We start from the raw sequence: 17,841 nt of genomic DNA on the forward strand, positions 1-17,841 counted from the left end.
ATACTGTTATAGTTTTAAATATTTATTTGAATTTTAATATCTATTTAATTAGTTTTTATTTTTGTATTTTCCATTTTCTTTTAAATTTTAGTTAATTTTTGTTTAGTTTTCACCATTTTGTTTTGTAATTTTTATTAGTTTTTTTTTTTTAAATAGTTAAAAAAAAATTGCATGAACTAATGTTAACTAATAGGACCTCATTGTAAAGGCTTGCCATTTTAGTTAGCTATTATAACTCTGTGGTGCACCAAAGTTTAAGTATTGCACAGTAGGACCTGTTAATCATGTGTTTATAATGTCTGTAGGTGCGACAACCTGCGTGTGTTCAAGCTGGGTTTGCTCTCAGGGCTGTGGTGGACACTAGCACTCATGTGCTGGATTAGTGATCGCATTTTCTGTGAGATGTGGTCATCTGTCAACTTCCCATATCTACACTGTGCCTGGTAAGTGCACCCTGCATCTGCTCTAGTGCACTTATCACATCATACAGCACCTAGTGCGCATGCTCAGTGTGCTGGACATATAAGTAAGCCACAGTAAGCACTGTGAACACATTGAAACATTGCTTTACTCAATGTACTTTTCCTTTAAAGCACGGTTTCCCAAACTGGTTATTACAGTTACCAATCCAGTTGAACATGAATGCAGTTTAGGGTTATTATATTACTAAAATTGAAACTAAAAACCATGAAAAAAACATTTTCGTTACTTGAAAATAAACACAATATCTAAGATTTTTAGATCAAAATATTCAAAAAACACTAGAACAGCATTATATACAGTACAGTCCAAAAGTTTGGAACCACTAAGATTTTTAATGTTTTTAAAAGAAGTTTCGTCTGCTCACCAAGGCTACATTTATTTAATTAAAATACAGTAAAAAACAGTAATATTGTGAAATATTATTACAATTTAAAATAACTGTTTTCTATTTGAATATATTTCACAAAGTAATTTATTCCTGTGATGGCAAAGCTGAATTTTCAGCATCATTACTCCAGTCTTCAGTGTCACATGATCCTTCAGAAATCATTCTAATATGCTGATCTGCTGCTCAATAAACATTTATGATTATTTTCAATGTTGAAAACAGTTGTGTACTTTTTTTTTCAGGATTCCTTGATGAATAGAAAGTTCAAAAGAACAGCATTTATCTGAAATACAAAGCTTCTGTAGCATTATACACTACCGTTCAAAAGTTTGGGGTCAGTAAGAATTTTTATTTTTATTTTTTTGAAAATAAATTAAAGAAATGAATACTTTTATTCAGCAAGGATGCATTAAATCAATCAAAAGTGGCAGTAAAGACATTTATAATGTTACAAAAGATTAGATTTCAGATAAACACTGTTCTTTTGAACTTTCTATTCATCAAATAATCCTGAAAAAAAATATTGTACACAAATATTTTGTACAATTGTACACATTAAATGTTTCTTGAGCAGCAGATCAGCATATTAGAATGATTTCTGAAGGATCATGTGACACTGAAGACTGGAGTAATGATGCTGAAAATTCAGCTTTGCATCACAGGAATAAATTACTTTGTGAAATATATTCAAATAGAAAACAGTTATTTTAAATTGTAATAATAACCAGAAGAAGCAGACGCGATCGTCTGCGGCATAATAAAAGCTCCACTGCTCTCGAGCTTCATGTCGCCAGCGGCCTCATTCCACTCCGACAGCTTTCAGCCACATCCTGCTTCATACTACAGTAATGTTAGTAAATCTTTAATACATTAGCTCATCCATGAATATGATTTCTGTCCGAGTCCTGTCGGATTCTCAAGCTACGCCTTTGTTTTGAATAAGTGACCTCTAGTGGCAAAACATTACATATTGTGTCTTTAACCGAAATAAAATAAAATACAAAAAACTTATTTTTGGTCAGCTAAAAGGCAAGACAACATTTTTCATTTAGCTGAACTTGATGCACTAAAACAACAAATTAAAACTGAAATAAAAATTATATAGACATATTTATAAAAAAAAAAAAAAAAAAAAAAAAAAAAAGACAAAACAGAATGACATTAAACATTAACTAAAATTAAAATAAAAACAGAAAACACAAAAATTAAAACATTCAAAAAATTAATAGAAGTATATTCATTTTTATATTATATAATAATTAATAGAAACTATAATAGTATCTAAATAATATTAAAATTAACACTGATGTACTTGAATAAATGTAATACAGAATGCCTTATTTAACTTTTTGTTTTCTCCCAAAGTATGTATTTTTGTGCTTTTTTCATTTTCCACCTACATTTCAACAGATACACTGTAAAAATGATTTTTTTGATGTTGTAAATAAAAGATTGTAAGAGTATATTTTATAAGAAAATGCTAGTTTCAGTCTTTCTACTTCAAAATTTGACATTTAATACAATGTGTTACTTGCATTTTCTACGTAATTATTGCTGAAATTTATTAGCAGTTTCTGAGTGAAATTTGTAAATTTAAAAGTAAATCCTACACATTTTTTTGTGAAAATTACATTGTCTCATATTACTGTACAAATTTGTGGGCTGATATCCATTGTATATAAAAAAGTCATGTATTATTATTTGACTATTGTTATAATATATTATTTGCTCTACATTTCCCCATTTTATGTGTCTGTTTAGGCATATCCTCATCTGCCTGGCGTCCTACCTGGGATGTGTGTGTTTTGCCTATTTTGACGCGGCGTCGGAGGCTCCAGAGCAAGGGCCGGTTATCAAATTCTGGCCCAGCGAGAAATGGGCTTTTATTGGGGTGCCATACGTCACACTTCTCTGTGTGCACAGGAAGCCCTCTATTAAGGTGACTTAACCTGTGCTTCCTAAGGTATCTGACTACACTTCAATGCACTTTGTAATAGACATTTACACAAAGGAGAATCCTGTTTTTGCATGGGGATTTGTAAGGTTTTGTTTTTGGGGAAAGATGATGGTCAATCAGTGTAATTCATGAGTATTTAGTGTCTTAACAGCACAAAATAAGCTTTCAGTTTGGTTTGGGATAAATTCTGAGTGATTCAGGATTTCATATTATAAATTTACATGGTGTTATTCTACCGGTCAAAAGATTGAAATGATTAAGATTTTTTTTTGTTCTGTTTTTGATAGAAGTCTCTTATGCTCACCAAGAGTGCATTTATTTGATCAAATATTATTACAATTCTATTTGGATATATTTTAAATTTGTCATTTATTCCTGTGATGCAAAGCTGAATTTTCTGCATCATTACTCCAGTCTTCAGTGTCACGTGATCAGAAATCATTCTAATATGCTGATTCAATGTTAAAAAAACATTTTTTGCTGCTTAATATTTTAGTGGAAACAGTGATACAGTACCAATATTTTGGGGGTTATTAAGATAAAAGAACAAAAGATGCAAGCAAGGATGCATTAAATTGATCAAAAGTGACAGTAAAGACATTTATAAAATGTTACAAAAGACTTCTATTTCAAATAAATGATAACTTTATTTATCAAAAAAATCATGAAAAAATTTATCATATGTTTTCCACAAAAATATTAAGTGGCAAAACCTGTTTTCAACACTGATAATAATAAGAACCATTATTAATAATTGGACATCAGTTATTTTAAATTGTAATAAGTTTTTACTCAGTAATGTTTACTGTTTTTACTCAGAAATAGAATTTAGGATTTTTAAAACAGATGTACACACTAGCAATTGAGCCTAAAATTAAATATGAGGAAATAATGTTTTTTTTTTTTTTGTACATTAACATTGTTAAAATCTCATTTAAACTTCACCTATAATAAGGCAGCACAACCATAAATGAGTATCATATTACAATGTTGACACAAAGCATGTCATTTCACAGTAGTACTACCAGTTACATTTTTTGACATAACAGGGGTTCCCAAGCCTGTTCCTGGAGATCTGCCTTCCTGCAGAGTTCAGCTCCAGCCCTGCTCAACACACTCTGGCTGCGTCCGAAAACCTAGGTAGCTGACTTGCTGCCTCGCTGTCTTATAAGAGAATGACTTGTACGGCAGTGTTTGTGCATGAAGGCACCTCACAAAACTGATTTCGGACAGACTTCTGAGACAGCGTAACAGTTTAATGATCTATAGCAATATAGCGTGAGCTTTGGTGACAACTAAACAAATATTTAATTATTACAGTAGTAATTTCTCGATAGAAATGATATCAAAATCGGAAAATATGCTGGTCAAAATCGTACATTTACACACAAACTGAGCAGCAAACGCAACTTTCGGACGCCATCTTTATTGTTCTAGCTCAACTGTAACAGAATGGAAAGCACAGGATTGTTCGATATCAAAGGCAGCTAAGGATACATCCATGCTTCCTTCAAAAATCGATCAGATGAAGGTATCTCATGAGACAGTAAGTGAAGCTAACATTGGATTCGGATGTGCCTCGATGCCTTACTATCTTGAAATGTGTCCTCAGAAGGCAGCATTTTCCAGTTTTCGGATGCAGCCACTTGTCTGTAATTATCAAGTGCTCCTGAAGATCTTAATTATCTGATTCAGGTGTGTTTTATCAGGGTTGGAGCAAAACTTTGCAGGTAGGTAGATCTCCAGGAACAGGGCTGGACACCCCAGTGTATACATTTTAAAAATTAAAAGGTGCACTAAGTGATTTTTCTGTTTTACAAAATGGTCTTGGACATTATACTGATACCTATGGGTGTAAAGGTAGTGTTAAAATTAAAATTATCCCATGATTTACTCACCCTCAAGCCATCCTAAGCGTATATGACTATCTTCTTTCAGACATACTGTATACAGTTATATTAATTAATGTCCTGGCTATTCCAAGCTTTATAATGGCAGGGAATAGAGGATGAGATTTTAAAGCCCAAAATAGTGCAACCATCCATCAGAAAAGATATCCACATGACTCTGGGGTGCTAATAAAGTGAAGAGATGCTTTTGTGTAACAATAGTAAAGAGATGCTTTTTGCCGTACGCATCGATTTACGGTGAAAGAGTGAACTCTGACCCGACGCATGACGTAATGATGAACACGGAAGCGCAGAGGATAGAGCAAAACTAAACACCGGTCATGAATTAGAAGTCTAAAATGAGAATTTTTAAAGAGAAATGTTGGAGAATTTTGATATAAAAGAAGAGGAGTTTGAGTTTGTTGGACAGCCCTATTCGTTTGAACCGCGAGAGACGTCAAAGCTTATGATACTCCAACATCCTGCCGTCTGCCGGAAGCCTAAAGTTTTAAATATGGATATTTTTCTTACACAAATGCACTGCTTTGCTTCAGAAGGCCCTGGAGCTGTGTGGTTGTCTTTTATGATGGATGGTTGTACTTTTTTTTTTTTTTTTTTTTTTTTTTCAAATCTCATCCTCTATTTACTTCCATTATAAATCTTGGGAGAGCCAGGACATTATTTAATATAACTAGGACTGTATTCGTCTGAAAGAAGCACCTAGGGTGGCTTGAGGGTGAGTAAATCATGGGATAATTTTTATTTTTGGGAACTATGCCTTTAACAGAGTCTTCATCTCATGTACATCATTTTAAACATATTTGCCAAAAGAACTAATAATGAATTTAGGTTTAAAACTTAGAGCGTTTAAAAAAAAAAAAAAAAATTTACTTAATGCACCTTTTATTATGAATAGCTGCAGGACACGCAATCATCTTCACCAACTGTCAGAATTAATACAGGAAAAACCAGTATTTTTTCTTTTCCCCATAATATGGAGGTTCATTACACCAGTGCACCACAGCCACAGGCCTGATACCTCTTTACTGAGTTTATGATGTTAAAGTTTAACGCAGCATAAACTGGATGTTTTTATCTAGGTGTTCTAAGCTATGTTGCACTACTGTGAAAATGAATGCAGTGTATTGGACAAAAGACTTTAAAACACTGCATGAAATACGTTTGGTGAATTAAATGTAAAGGAATGTACTCTTGAGAATGAAAGTTTGTCCTTTACTGAATGTCTTTAGACAGAAATGTATATATCTATATTTAGCCTGTTGTTAGTATTTCTTTCTCAAATACAAACGTTAATTTTACCTTTATTTCTTCATTTAGTCTAACCTTACAACACTGTACAAAGGCCTTTTGCAGTTTGTATCTTTATCTGTCAAAGAACAAATTGCTGTCGATCAGTGGATAATAAATTTGTACTGCAAAATATCTAAAAACTAAACCAGAGCTGTCCAATCCTGCTCCTGGAGGGACACTGTCCTGCAGAGTTTAGCTCCCAATTAAACACACCTGAACCAGCTGATCAAGATCTTACTAGTCATACTAGAAACAGAGATATGAGATATGAGGGTCCGTGGTTCAACCATTGGAGAAGGCATAACGGCTAACTTGGATCACATGTGCCTTGATATGAATGAATGTTTGAGAGCAAACATATTGAAGAATAGCTGATGGATTCATTAAATAAGCTATTTCCTCACACAAGCAGTTTATTCAGTGTAGTGAAGCCTCTCCAACATTGACATCCATTTTTAAAAAACAGCTTCCCTGCGTACCGCAGTGCTTTTTTTGGCTAAGGCTGCAGGTTTGCCTTTTGAGTGGCTTTGCTAGAAACTTCCAGGCATGTTGGAGCTAAACTCTGCAGGACAGCAAAGAATATACACTAACTAGAAGCGACACTCATTAGAACGTTCCATTGCAACACCGGCGCGCAGCAGCGGCCCAGCGTTTCCGCCATTTTGTGGTGAAATCGACTCGTCGGTCCACTAGTTTCTATGGCAATATCAGCTGCTTTGTTAAACAAAAACATACATTAAAGCTGTAATCCAACCTGAATGATGACAACACAGAATAAAATACTATCACTAGTGATCATCAAATCCTTTTAAAAGTTTATTTTACTCACTTTGTGTTTAAGTCTTCCACTTTTTTCACAAACCTTTGCTCTCTAGATAGAAACCCAGTCAGTTTGGGTTAAAATTCTTTGAAGTTCTAGTATTAGCATTAGGCTATAAACACTGAATTAATGCCAACATATGAAATTAAATTAAGGAGCTTGATTTTGCAGTGTTGTCTAATGTCCATTGAAGCAAAAGTGGGAATTATCCGATAACGGACACAGCAATGCATCATGTATTATAAGATCATTATGTTTGTAGCGTGATTCATTAAAACGTACAATATAACCTATTTCAATTCAGACCTAGATATTATTACTATTACTCCACTAGGTCTAAAATATATAGTCTGCTGCAAACAAGATGATCTTAAATGTATTAATTATTAATTTACTATTAATAAATGTGTAAAGTTGCATAAAATTGAAACATTCAATAAAGTAGGCTAACTACGTTACCTCAGATGGATGAATGGTGGGATTCCACAACTGATAAAATAAAACATATATAAGACAATATAACATTTACTGTAGGAGCCATACACTTTACTAGTGACTTAATTTAAAAAAACTGTTCTATTGCGCTTCTGATTTGGCAGTGAAATTCACCGATTTTGGGTGCGTAAGATGTGACGGATTCTATGGTCAAGTTAGTATTTTCACCCCATAATGGCGGCCGCGCTACCAGAGCACCACCTAGTGACTGTTACCCAAAAAGTATCAAAGTGTCGCCTCTTGGGTTCTACACTCTTTGAGGACAGTGAGCTGGATTGGACCCCTGATCTAAATGATTTATTGAGGGATGAAATACCAAAAACACAGTATGCAATAAAAACACAAATTCAGTTGGTTTATACACAAATGACATGTTCTATGACTTCTTGCTGCTTTCTTCCAATGCCACAAAATTGCATCAACATTTTTAAGAGAAACTGAACATTACCTCAGTTTGTTAATGTTTTTGCCACTCATCCAGGGTTTTCTAAAGTAGCAGCAGAGTGATTTTGTATTTCTGTGTAACTTTCTGCTCAAGCAATGCACAATATGTACTGTAAGCCAGTTCAGTGGCTGTAACTTGTGTGATTATGTGTGTGAGTGTGGGGGTGTGTGTGTGTATGTCTGTGTGTCACCCGGACCCAGATGCAACGCAGGGACCAAGTATACATAAATAAGAAATAAGACTATTTATTTTTGCGATTTAACCAATTAATAATTTTGTAACTACCACTGATTCATGATTTTGTAACCAAATAAGTTTGATTGTATTTTTACACTGATTTAATAAAAACATGCTGCAAATTAACATGTTTGAACAATGCATGTCTTTCTTAATATGTTCATGCTGAAACAAGCACCTAACCTTATGCACATTCCCTTCTAAAACGCTTTCTAACATGGACATGTACTGACCCCTTGAATAATTTAGCAGCTCATTTTTGAGTCGAAATGTATTGATATTCAGTGTTGGGGAAAGTTCTTTTTTAAAAGTAATGTGTTACAATATTGCCTTACTCCCTGAAAAAAAAGTAACTATTTGCATTACTTAGTTACTTTTTTTGGAAAATAATTCATTTCTGTACTTTCTCTCACCTGGGCTGGGCTTGTTTTGTTTTATAATAATAAAAAAAGTTATATTTTTGGCAAATGTAGACCCTTTCACAAAAAGTAAAATAATAATCCTCAGGCTGAAGAAAATGCAAATTCATGCCTGTACAGTAGAGGGCGCTGCTCAAACAAACCTTTTCAGCTGTGCTGGCATTCTGAATTGCAGAAGAATTGGATGCAGAAGAAACTTCAACATTATTACTTCAGCAACAAAACCAAACAATGAAGCACAAATGTGATGTTTATCTAAAGTCATTTTTTGTTTCAAATGTGTTTATCTAAATTCATCATGTTTACACAGCGCACACGATGCCTCTGCACTTATGACCGATTTCTCTCAACATGGGGACAGGAGAGCTGTCAGTCAAGAAATGGGAAAACAAAGTAACTTGTGTTACTGGCTTGAAAAAGTAACTCCGATATTGTGTTGTAATTTTAAAAGTAATGCATTACTTTACTAGTTACATGGAAAAGTAATCTGATTACGTAACTCTCGTTACTTGTAATGCGTTACACCTAACACTGCTGATACTATGGTGGAAAGGTGACATTGTAAATGGCTGCATAAAATGTTACTATCGGTGCGTTCCAAATGGGATATATCGCTCTCCGAAGGGCACTTCGGAGTGAAAACAATCACAGCCGCCATATTGAAGGGTTGTTCCAAACCGAAGTGCTCAAATCTGGCCATTTCGAAGGGTACAACTGATGGACACTTCAGGCCTCCATGATATTGTTTGATGTCACAGGAGGTGGCTCGGAGTTCGATTTTACCTATAAATAAATAAATATATATATATATATATAGTATTTTTCTATAGCCTACTACTTTAATATTTATACGAGTTAGGTTTGGTACATTATTATAGTCAAAATGACATTGTACTTCAACAAAAATACTTTAAAGCTCCCTTTATCAGTCCATTCAAATGTTTCAAATTCATAGACACAATATACATTATATTTAATGTAAAAGACAGTAGCTTATAATGTTACTACAGTAAATTAATGTGTATTAATACAAAGAGTAAACCAGGGGGGAAAAGACGAAGGCGCCTCCTTGATTGTCTCGTTAAGATGACGCTGAAGTGCATTCCAAAAAAAGAGTTTATTTGACCCCTACACCCTCCATCCCTTCGAAGCTCTCACTCCAGAGGGGAAACCCTTTGAAGGGATTAGGGCATAGGGATGAGCCCTTCCGAATGGAAGGCAGGGTGTATTTGTAGTAGACTGATATTTCCTAGCAGTGTCAGTAGTATAACATGCTGCATCTTACAAAAAAAAAAAATAATAATAATAATAAACCCTTATTTGTATTATATTTGACATACTTCATGTACATTCTTTGTATAGTACATGCAAAAGTGCATTTTAAATATTTGTTAGTATTGAAAATACATATGCATAGAAAAATTAAACTCACAAACAGGATAAATGTTGGAAAAATGTATTTTTCAGCTGCCGCTTTATATAAAATATGCAATGTGTCAATTACACTTTTGTAGTACTAAACATATAATGAAACCACAATAAAGACCCATAAAAATAAAGTGCACCACAATATTGAAATAATATAAATAACACAGTAAAAAAAACAACTACATTTAGTGTTAAGAGTCAAAAGCACCAAAATTTACACCACATTTCAAACATCTAGTTTGACTTGGGCTACATTACATTAATAATACTGTACATCAAGCTGGAGTATTATGACAATGTTTTTCTCTGAAGTCTCTCCCACGCGCTGGCTCTGTGTTCAGGTGTCAGGCAGGGTTTAATGACATTCTCAATGTTCTCCACTCTTCTTCTGAAACGCTCTCGGTCTCTGGCCATCTGCAGCCAACAAGAACCGTCCCGTGCCGCCCTGCTAGCAAAACTCCAAACCACCAGGGGGTGTACAGTCACTTTATCACTGAAACACACCTGAAATAGACAAAAGCATGTTTACAAGATAAGAGTACAGGGAAGAGTTTCTATTCAAGGCCGCTGTAACCTTAAGCCTGTTAGTCATGCAGCATGAGTTATGTGTCACATGACATCCTGAGTTACAGGAACTCATTTGACTACTAGCTGCCGTCAGCTGTCGTCATGGAAGAAGGGTGATTTAGTGTTTTCAGCCTCTTATAGCAACCACGTATACACACACACACACATACATATATATATATACACACACATACACATATATATATATATATATATATATATATATATATATATATATATATATATATATATATATATATATATATATATATATATATATTTTTATATATATATATATGTGTGTGTGTGTGTGTGTGTGTGTGTGTGTGTGTGTATGTGTGTATGTGTGTGTGTGTGTGTGTATGTGTGTGTGTGTATGTGTGTATATCCTGTCTGTGTTATGGTTAATTCAAACCTAGAAATCGCTTTCTTTAAATGAAATAAAGCCGAAATAAAGTATAAATATTCGATGAAAAACCTGGGAATCAACTGAGATAAAAACAAGTAAATCATATAAATACAGCTGGTTTCCATGAAATGTTTACCTTCTTGCCCCCTTCCTTTGAGTTTGGTTTTGGATGACACTCTTCTGGACTTGTAGCTGGTGAAGGTTGAGTTTTGATTTGAGTTAGTTGGTTCTGCTTCGTGTTTGTTCTGGAGCCGGTGGACGAGCAGAAGCTCAGAGGGTTGTACGGGTCACTGCTGTTGAGGAAGGATTCCCAAAGCTCCAGGCTCTCCGCTGATGCCTCAGAGTCACCTTCATCATCATCCTCATCATCATCCTCATCATCTGACCATTCAGAATCCACATCCTGTGGCTCACAGTCTTCCTCTTCAGTGTCCTCATCATCTTCCTCCTCATCAGTTTCTTCATCAGACTCCCATTCTGAGAGCCTGGCTTCATCATCTTCCTCTTCATCCGAATCAATCATTGACGATTCCCGCTCAACAGCAGGCTCGATCAACTCCTCCTCCTCATCATCTAACTCCATAATGACCTTCATCTCTGGATCCTTCCCATCCCTGATTTCCCTTTCCAGGGCCTCCACACCACACTTCTTCATCTCGCCGGTCATGGTCATGTTTTTTCCCACACAAATAAAGAAAAACATCTTGGAGCAGAAAAGATCTGCCACACTCATACAGCAGTTCACAACTCTTCGGATGACCTGCCACAGATGGAGTCTGATCTTCATGATGGACGTTTTGTGGTAATAATTAAGAGGTAGATCTTCATGCGTTCCAGGTTTACTGGACGAAAGCTCAGGACTCATCTTGGATTGCATGAATAGTGCTTCCTGAGGTAAACAGCACTGAACTGGCAGTGGATGATGTGGGGAAATGGTGAATGGTGCCATAATCACACTTAATCTGTAAAAAAAACAATACATTTTTAATTACATAAATATTAAAACCAGTGATTTCAGTGTTGACCAGTGAAGGGTGTTGTTTGCACTGTTGCTACAACATACTATGACACATACCAATGTGACATGCGCTGCCTTTCATTATGTGGTGTCTAATACACAATAACAATAAAAATACCCATAGTTACCTCAGTATTACCATGTTTGCTGTATTTAAAAAAACTTTTTGGACATGGTACCAAGGTAATACCGTGATTTTTGGACATATATTGTATTATACAACTATTGTAAAAGTACAATAATTGAAGCAATTTGGCTGAACACTTTCATAATGGTTTATATGTCCAAAAAACATGGTATTACCATGGTATCGCTTTGTTTGCTGAATTTAAAACATATTTTGGACATGGTACCAAGGTAATACTGTGATTTTTGGACATATATATTGTATTATACAACTTATTGTAAAAGTACCAATAATTGAAGCAATTTGGCTGAACACTTTCATAATGGTTTATATGTCCAAAAAAACATGGTATCGCTTTGTTTACTGTATTTTTTGTTATGATACCACGGTAATAGCACGATTTTTGGATAACATGTAAAAGTATTTAACGAAATTGCTTCAATTATTGGTACATCGAATACAAATATTTCCATTTTCCAGCTTCACGTTACATACCTTTGTGAGTTTGTCAGCCTGTCGCTTGGCAGTCGCTCCAGTGATGATTTGGTTCTCCAATGTTGAATTTACTAACGTACTCAAAAACGCTGTTTGAGCAATACGACGTCGATTTCAATTCAGTCATATACTCCATGTTCGCTTTGTTCATAAACATTTCGCGCTCGGTTCGTATTTCATGTATTTCATTCTTGTTTGCCGTAAATAGAAATGTTGTTGTGAGTGACGGTGGGTGTTTATATACCCTGTAATGACGTTGACGTCGACGTTGCCGGAGGCGGGACTTGCGTGTTAACGTCATTGCCTGGGAAGTCACGTAGCCCCAACGCTTCGTCACATTTCGAGAAACTCCAGTGGTGGTGGGCGGGGCTTGGTCAGGAGTTTCTGGTTGAGACTGGATTGCATCATTCCCTAATATAGAAAGTGAAGTCGAGAACAAAACATTCTGGAGGGAGAAACTGTAAACAAAAACATACAGATCAAGGGGACTTTCTTGGCAACGACATTAGGATTTTAAAGTAAAATGGAAATGAAAATGGAAAACACTGAAGAAGCCAGGATGCATTGGGGTCCATAAACCAACCCTTAATTTTCTGTATACCATAAAATATATTGATAACCATCATAACAAAAGAGGTAGTAAAACTGAATGCCACATGATGGGTCAAAGTAACTCAAAAGTGGCCTGTGAGTAATAGGCTAATGCTATATTTACAGTGCACACGCACAGTGCCATAGACACACATGATACTAGAATAATAATGCAATGGTTATTCTACAGAAACGTCCACTTTTCTGTCCCTAGCCTTTACAGAAATATTACACTTGAAAAACACTATTTTTTTAAAAAAATATTTTAATATGAAACAATATGTTATTTGAACAATAACATCTTCTTGAGCCATCAATGTGGCAATATTTGTTTTTTAATTATACAAATTCCAAACACCACAGAAGTGCTCGTCCCCACAGTCATGTTCAGAGGGAAAGTGCTTTATTTTGAGCTCAGAAACAGGTTTTTCTATACCATTTCAAATACAATAATGTATGCATAACTATCAAATGTATTATGTAAATGACATAAAAAACAAAAAAACAAAATGCTGAATAAATATTATAAAATATATAATGAATGTAGTGGTCCCCTGGAGTTGTGTCACTGGTGTTACCTAAAAAATGACACAGATGACATCACTTGACTTTCTTTTTCCTATTTCCTGAAGATCAATGAAGAAAGGCCCACGGAAAGTCCACTGTTTCTTTTCAGTTATCAGAAATTTGAATTAGAAAATCATAATTTCATATGAAGCTTTTAGTTGAAGTCACTGGTATGACCTACTTTATTGTTAGGGAATTTAAAAAAAACTAGAATACAAATGGATTAAACTGCTTCATTTAGTGAATATACAATGACTGACAACATGTGGATTGATAACCTTGCAGCAGCCATTCTGTAAAATGCATTTTTCATGAAAATTGTCACTGGTGGTACTGGTGTTGCCCGTTTATAGATAAACTTTATTCAAAGCTATTCATTTAGTTCTTTTGCATAAAATAGCACTAAGATTACATGATTCTAATTTTCTTTCTCATTGTTAATCCTCCTTTGGGCAGGTATGGCTAAATTGAGTGCAGCTGAGAAGCAGCGACTTCACAGACAGCGTATTTTACAGACATTTTTAAGATGTTGTTTATGATCTTTTACTGACTGCTTTCACTAAGTGTCAATGATAAGTTTTTGATTGTATACCAAATGTAAAAATTTAGTCTCATCTACTTCATTATAGTTGAAGAATAAGGATCTTTGGACACGTCACTGGTGATTCATTGTGTCACTGGTGTTACTGTTTTTCACATGTTAATGTTTCACATTAAATAAAATGTGTCATATGTGACATGGTAATAATTTTACATTCATTGAATTCTGCTACACTCAAGAATTAAGATTTAAAGGATTGCATCATTACTTGTTTATGACTGTTTTTTTAATATTTTCATTGTTATATCAAATATATGGTTGTGCAAATGAACTAACATCATTCAATCACACTTTTAACTAACCTGTTACTGGCCAACTGGGGATTGACACCATTTCATATACTCACCAACACCAATTTTTACTCGCATTTGGCGTATAGTGAGTGTTAATTTTAGGCCCTGTATATATATATATATATATATACACACACTATATTGCCAAAAGTTTTGGGACGCCTAGCCTTTAAGTGCACATGAAATTTAATGACATCCCATTCTTAATCCGTAGGGTTTAATATGGAGTTGGCCCACCCTATAACAGCTTCAACTCTTCTGGGAAGTGTAGTGAATTCCAGGGCCCAGTTTATCAAGTTCAAGTTCAAGTTACTTTATTTATACCCGAAGGTAGATTTTGTTTGCAGTATAGTCCTCATACACACATATGAAACAGAGCACATAAAAAACTACAACATCAAAAAGTTCTTGTCGGTCCAGAATAAATAATACTGGCCGGGCCCCTCTCTCTCTGTAACAGTGGACAAAGGTTTGCTACATTTTGATTGGATCTCGGTGGACTAACACAAACAAACTGTCCTACGCCATCAGATAAAGATGGAAGGACAACATCCAGACCTCTCTTAGAAGGTAAGAAGAAGACCTCTTGTACCAAGCCTGGGAAGGACAAGACTTCTCATTGGTCCACAGGCAGTTATTACCCTTCACCCATCTAAGGTTGGCCAGAGACTGCCATAAAAATTCCTCAGGACCTTAGCAGCAATGGGAAACAAAGAGAGATCACAAAGATCCATCCAAATCCATTCAAAACTATGTTTGAAAACCTTAGAACTGATGCAAACTACACATCCATTTCATACTTATTCCCAGAAATAAGTATTCTCAGTGACAGCTATTTGTAGTGCAACATCTGATACAAATTCAGCTGGTAATGTACAATTGAATGACAGTTCAATCTTTTTCCATCATGTTTAGTCTCTATTTGTTTAGAATATTGCCAATTCTGGTGGTGGTTTGGAAAGTGAGAAATGCATCGGTAAACTTTAAAGACACTGTAATGACTTCCAACTGTGTGCTTTATGCAAATGAGTTCCACAGGGGAGAGAAGGGTGGGTCACACTCTGTGTGTCCCCTCTGATGCCAGCAGCCAATCACAGCACTCGAATGGAGAAGCGCCAAAATGCAATCTCCTCCTCATCAGAAAGGGATAAAGGTACCCTTTCTACAGACACTCCTTGTTCTGAGTCTGTCCGTCAAAGGGGATAGACATTAACAGATACACAGTTCTGAGTCTGTCCTGCACGAGGATAGACACAACAGATACACCGTTCTGAGTCTGCCCGTCAAAGGGGAAAGACACAACAGATACACCGTTCTGAGTCTGTCCTGTACGGGGATAGACATTAACAGACACAACACCATTCTGAGCCTCTGGTCCATCCAGAGAGACAACAACTGATCCCATGATCTTAGTCTACAGCTTGTGAGGCAGCAACAGAGACGACCACGTTCTGAGCCTCCAGCTTGTGAGGAAAGAGACATTAACAAACACTACGTTCAGAGTTTCTGTCCAGCGAGACAGTGACGACATCTGCAACAAGGTTAAGCTCAGGAGAGCAAACCTTCACTTCAAGGTACCTTCGTCTGCGTGTTCGAGATTGTTAAGGACCTTCTGCACCTACGCCAGGGCTTCATCTGCGTGTTCCAGATTTTAGGGCCCTTTGGTGCTCCAGGAGATCAGCATCCCACAGAGCTTCGTGTTCAAGACTGTTGAAACAGATTCTGGCTCCTCTCCCCACTGCATTGTCACCCAGCACAACCAGTGGAAGACGTCACTGTCATCGGACTCAACCAAGTGGAACGTAAATATCACTTAATCAAACCTCTTTCCAGAGACCTTGGCATTGTTGTATATTATCAGTATATAGTTTCCTAATTCCTATTAGATTCAATATAGCTGATGTTAGTCAATAACAAATAATCTCTCGTTTATTTGTTTGTTGCATAATAAGGTTCTCCACCTTATTATTTTCAGAGAAACAGTTTATCTTTCCCTAAGATAACGTAACTCTTCCATAGCCACACTCAACTTAATCACTTGTATTCTATGTATCTTATGCACTTTATTCTTTTATCATTCATGGTATTCATTTAGTAGTTGTGTTAGTTATTCTTGTTTATCTTTTTGTTAATAAAATGTATTTTATTACACTTGTGTCTTCCTTGTGCTGATAATACAGAAAAGGTTCTACAAGTTAGCAATATCACCAATCTTTCAGATAAATCAGCTGACCACTTTACGTTAATTCTAAATGAATGAAAGCCCCTGTTGGGAGTGTTCTCATACTGCCAAGGTAACAACCACTGGTGCCCTGAACTAGGGAAAAAGGGGAAAGTGGTCATCTGATGTACTCATAACCACCTCTTAAGAGACGTGTGTCCAAAAATCACAACGTCAGCGGTGACTTGAGTACCAATCCCTATTTTACTTTGTGTCCTTTGATGGACAAAGTAAAAATCACTACAGAAGGCTTTCCACAAGGTTTAGGAGTGTGTTTATGAGAATTTCTGACCATTCTCCTAGAAGCACATTTGTGAGGTCAGGCACTGATGTTGGCGAGAAGGCCTGGCTCACAGTCTCCGCTCTAATTCATCCCAAAGGTGTTCTATCGGGTTGAAGTCAGGACTCTGTGCAGGCCAGTCAAGTTCCTCCCCACCAAACTCGCTCATCCATGTCTTTATGGACCTTGCTTTGTGCACTGGTGCGCAGTCATGTTGGAAAAAGAAGGGGCCATCCTCAAACTGTTCCCACAAAGTTGGGAGCATGAAATTGTCCAAAATGTCTTGGTATGCTGAAGCATTAAGAGTTCCTTTCACTGGAACTAAGAAGCCAAGCCCAACCCCTGAAAAACAACCCCACACCATAATCCCCCCTCCACCAAACTTTACACTTGGCACAATGCAGTCAGGCAAGTACCGTTCTCCTGGCAACCGCCAAACCCAGACTCATCCGTCGGATTGCCAGACAGAGAAGCGTGATTCGTCACTCCAGAGAACACGTCTCCACTCCTCTAGAGTCCAGTGGCGGCATGCTTTACACCACTGCATCTGACGCTTTGCATTGCACTTGGTGATGTAAGGCTTGGATGCAGCTGCTCGGCCATGGAAACCCATTCCATGAAGCTCTCTACGCACCGTTCTTGGGCTAATCTGAAGGCCACACAAAGTTTAAAGGTTTATAGCTATTGACTCTGCAGAAAGTTGGCAACTTCTGCGCACTGTGCGCCTCAGGATGCGGTGACCCCGCTCTGTGATTTTACGTGGCCTACCACTTTGTGGCTGAGTTGCTGTTGTTCCCAAT

At 36.2% G+C, this 17,841-nt stretch overlaps 2 protein-coding genes across 2 annotated transcripts in view; one reads left to right on the forward strand and one right to left on the reverse strand.

Moving 5' to 3' along the window:
* acer2 (alkaline ceramidase 2) overlaps window positions 1-3,182 on the forward strand; it is an 18,969-nt gene extending 15,787 nt beyond the window's left edge. The window contains exons 5-6 of the mRNA XM_048185316.1: window positions 306-443; window positions 2,633-3,182. Of these exons, the coding sequence (XP_048041273.1) occupies window positions 306-443; window positions 2,633-2,819 (325 nt within the window). The 3' untranslated portion in view covers window positions 2,820-3,182. The remainder of the gene's footprint in view (window positions 1-305; window positions 444-2,632) is intronic.
* A 6,702-nt stretch (window positions 3,183-9,884) lies between these two features.
* On the reverse strand, window positions 9,885-12,721 carry ppp1r15a (protein phosphatase 1, regulatory subunit 15A). Its single transcript, XM_048185320.1, has 3 exons — window positions 12,489-12,721; window positions 10,985-11,810; window positions 9,885-10,376 (listed from the first exon to the last, which is right to left on the reverse strand). The coding sequence occupies exons 2-3, from the start codon at window positions 11,795-11,797 to the stop codon at window positions 10,161-10,163; spliced, it is 1,029 nt and encodes a 342-aa protein (XP_048041277.1). The 5' UTR covers window positions 11,798-11,810; window positions 12,489-12,721; the 3' UTR covers window positions 9,885-10,160.
* Between the last annotated feature and the right edge of the window lie 5,120 nt (window positions 12,722-17,841).

This window comes from Megalobrama amblycephala, linkage group LG3, assembly GCF_018812025.1.
Source record: "Megalobrama amblycephala isolate DHTTF-2021 linkage group LG3, ASM1881202v1, whole genome shotgun sequence".
Lineage (NCBI taxonomy): Eukaryota > Metazoa > Chordata > Actinopteri > Cypriniformes > Xenocyprididae > Megalobrama > Megalobrama amblycephala.

What these genes read in the sequence shown, in the direction of transcription:
- ppp1r15a (XM_048185320.1), bottom strand. Translation starts at nt 11,797, where the DNA reads ATGGCACCATTCACCATTTCCCCACATCATCCACTGCCAGTTCAGTGC. An exon ending in CAAAGGAAGGGGGCAAGAAG is followed by an intron (nt 10,377 to 10,984) that starts GTAAACATTTCA and finishes TGTCTATTTCAG; the next exon opens with GTGTGTTTCAGTGATAAAGT.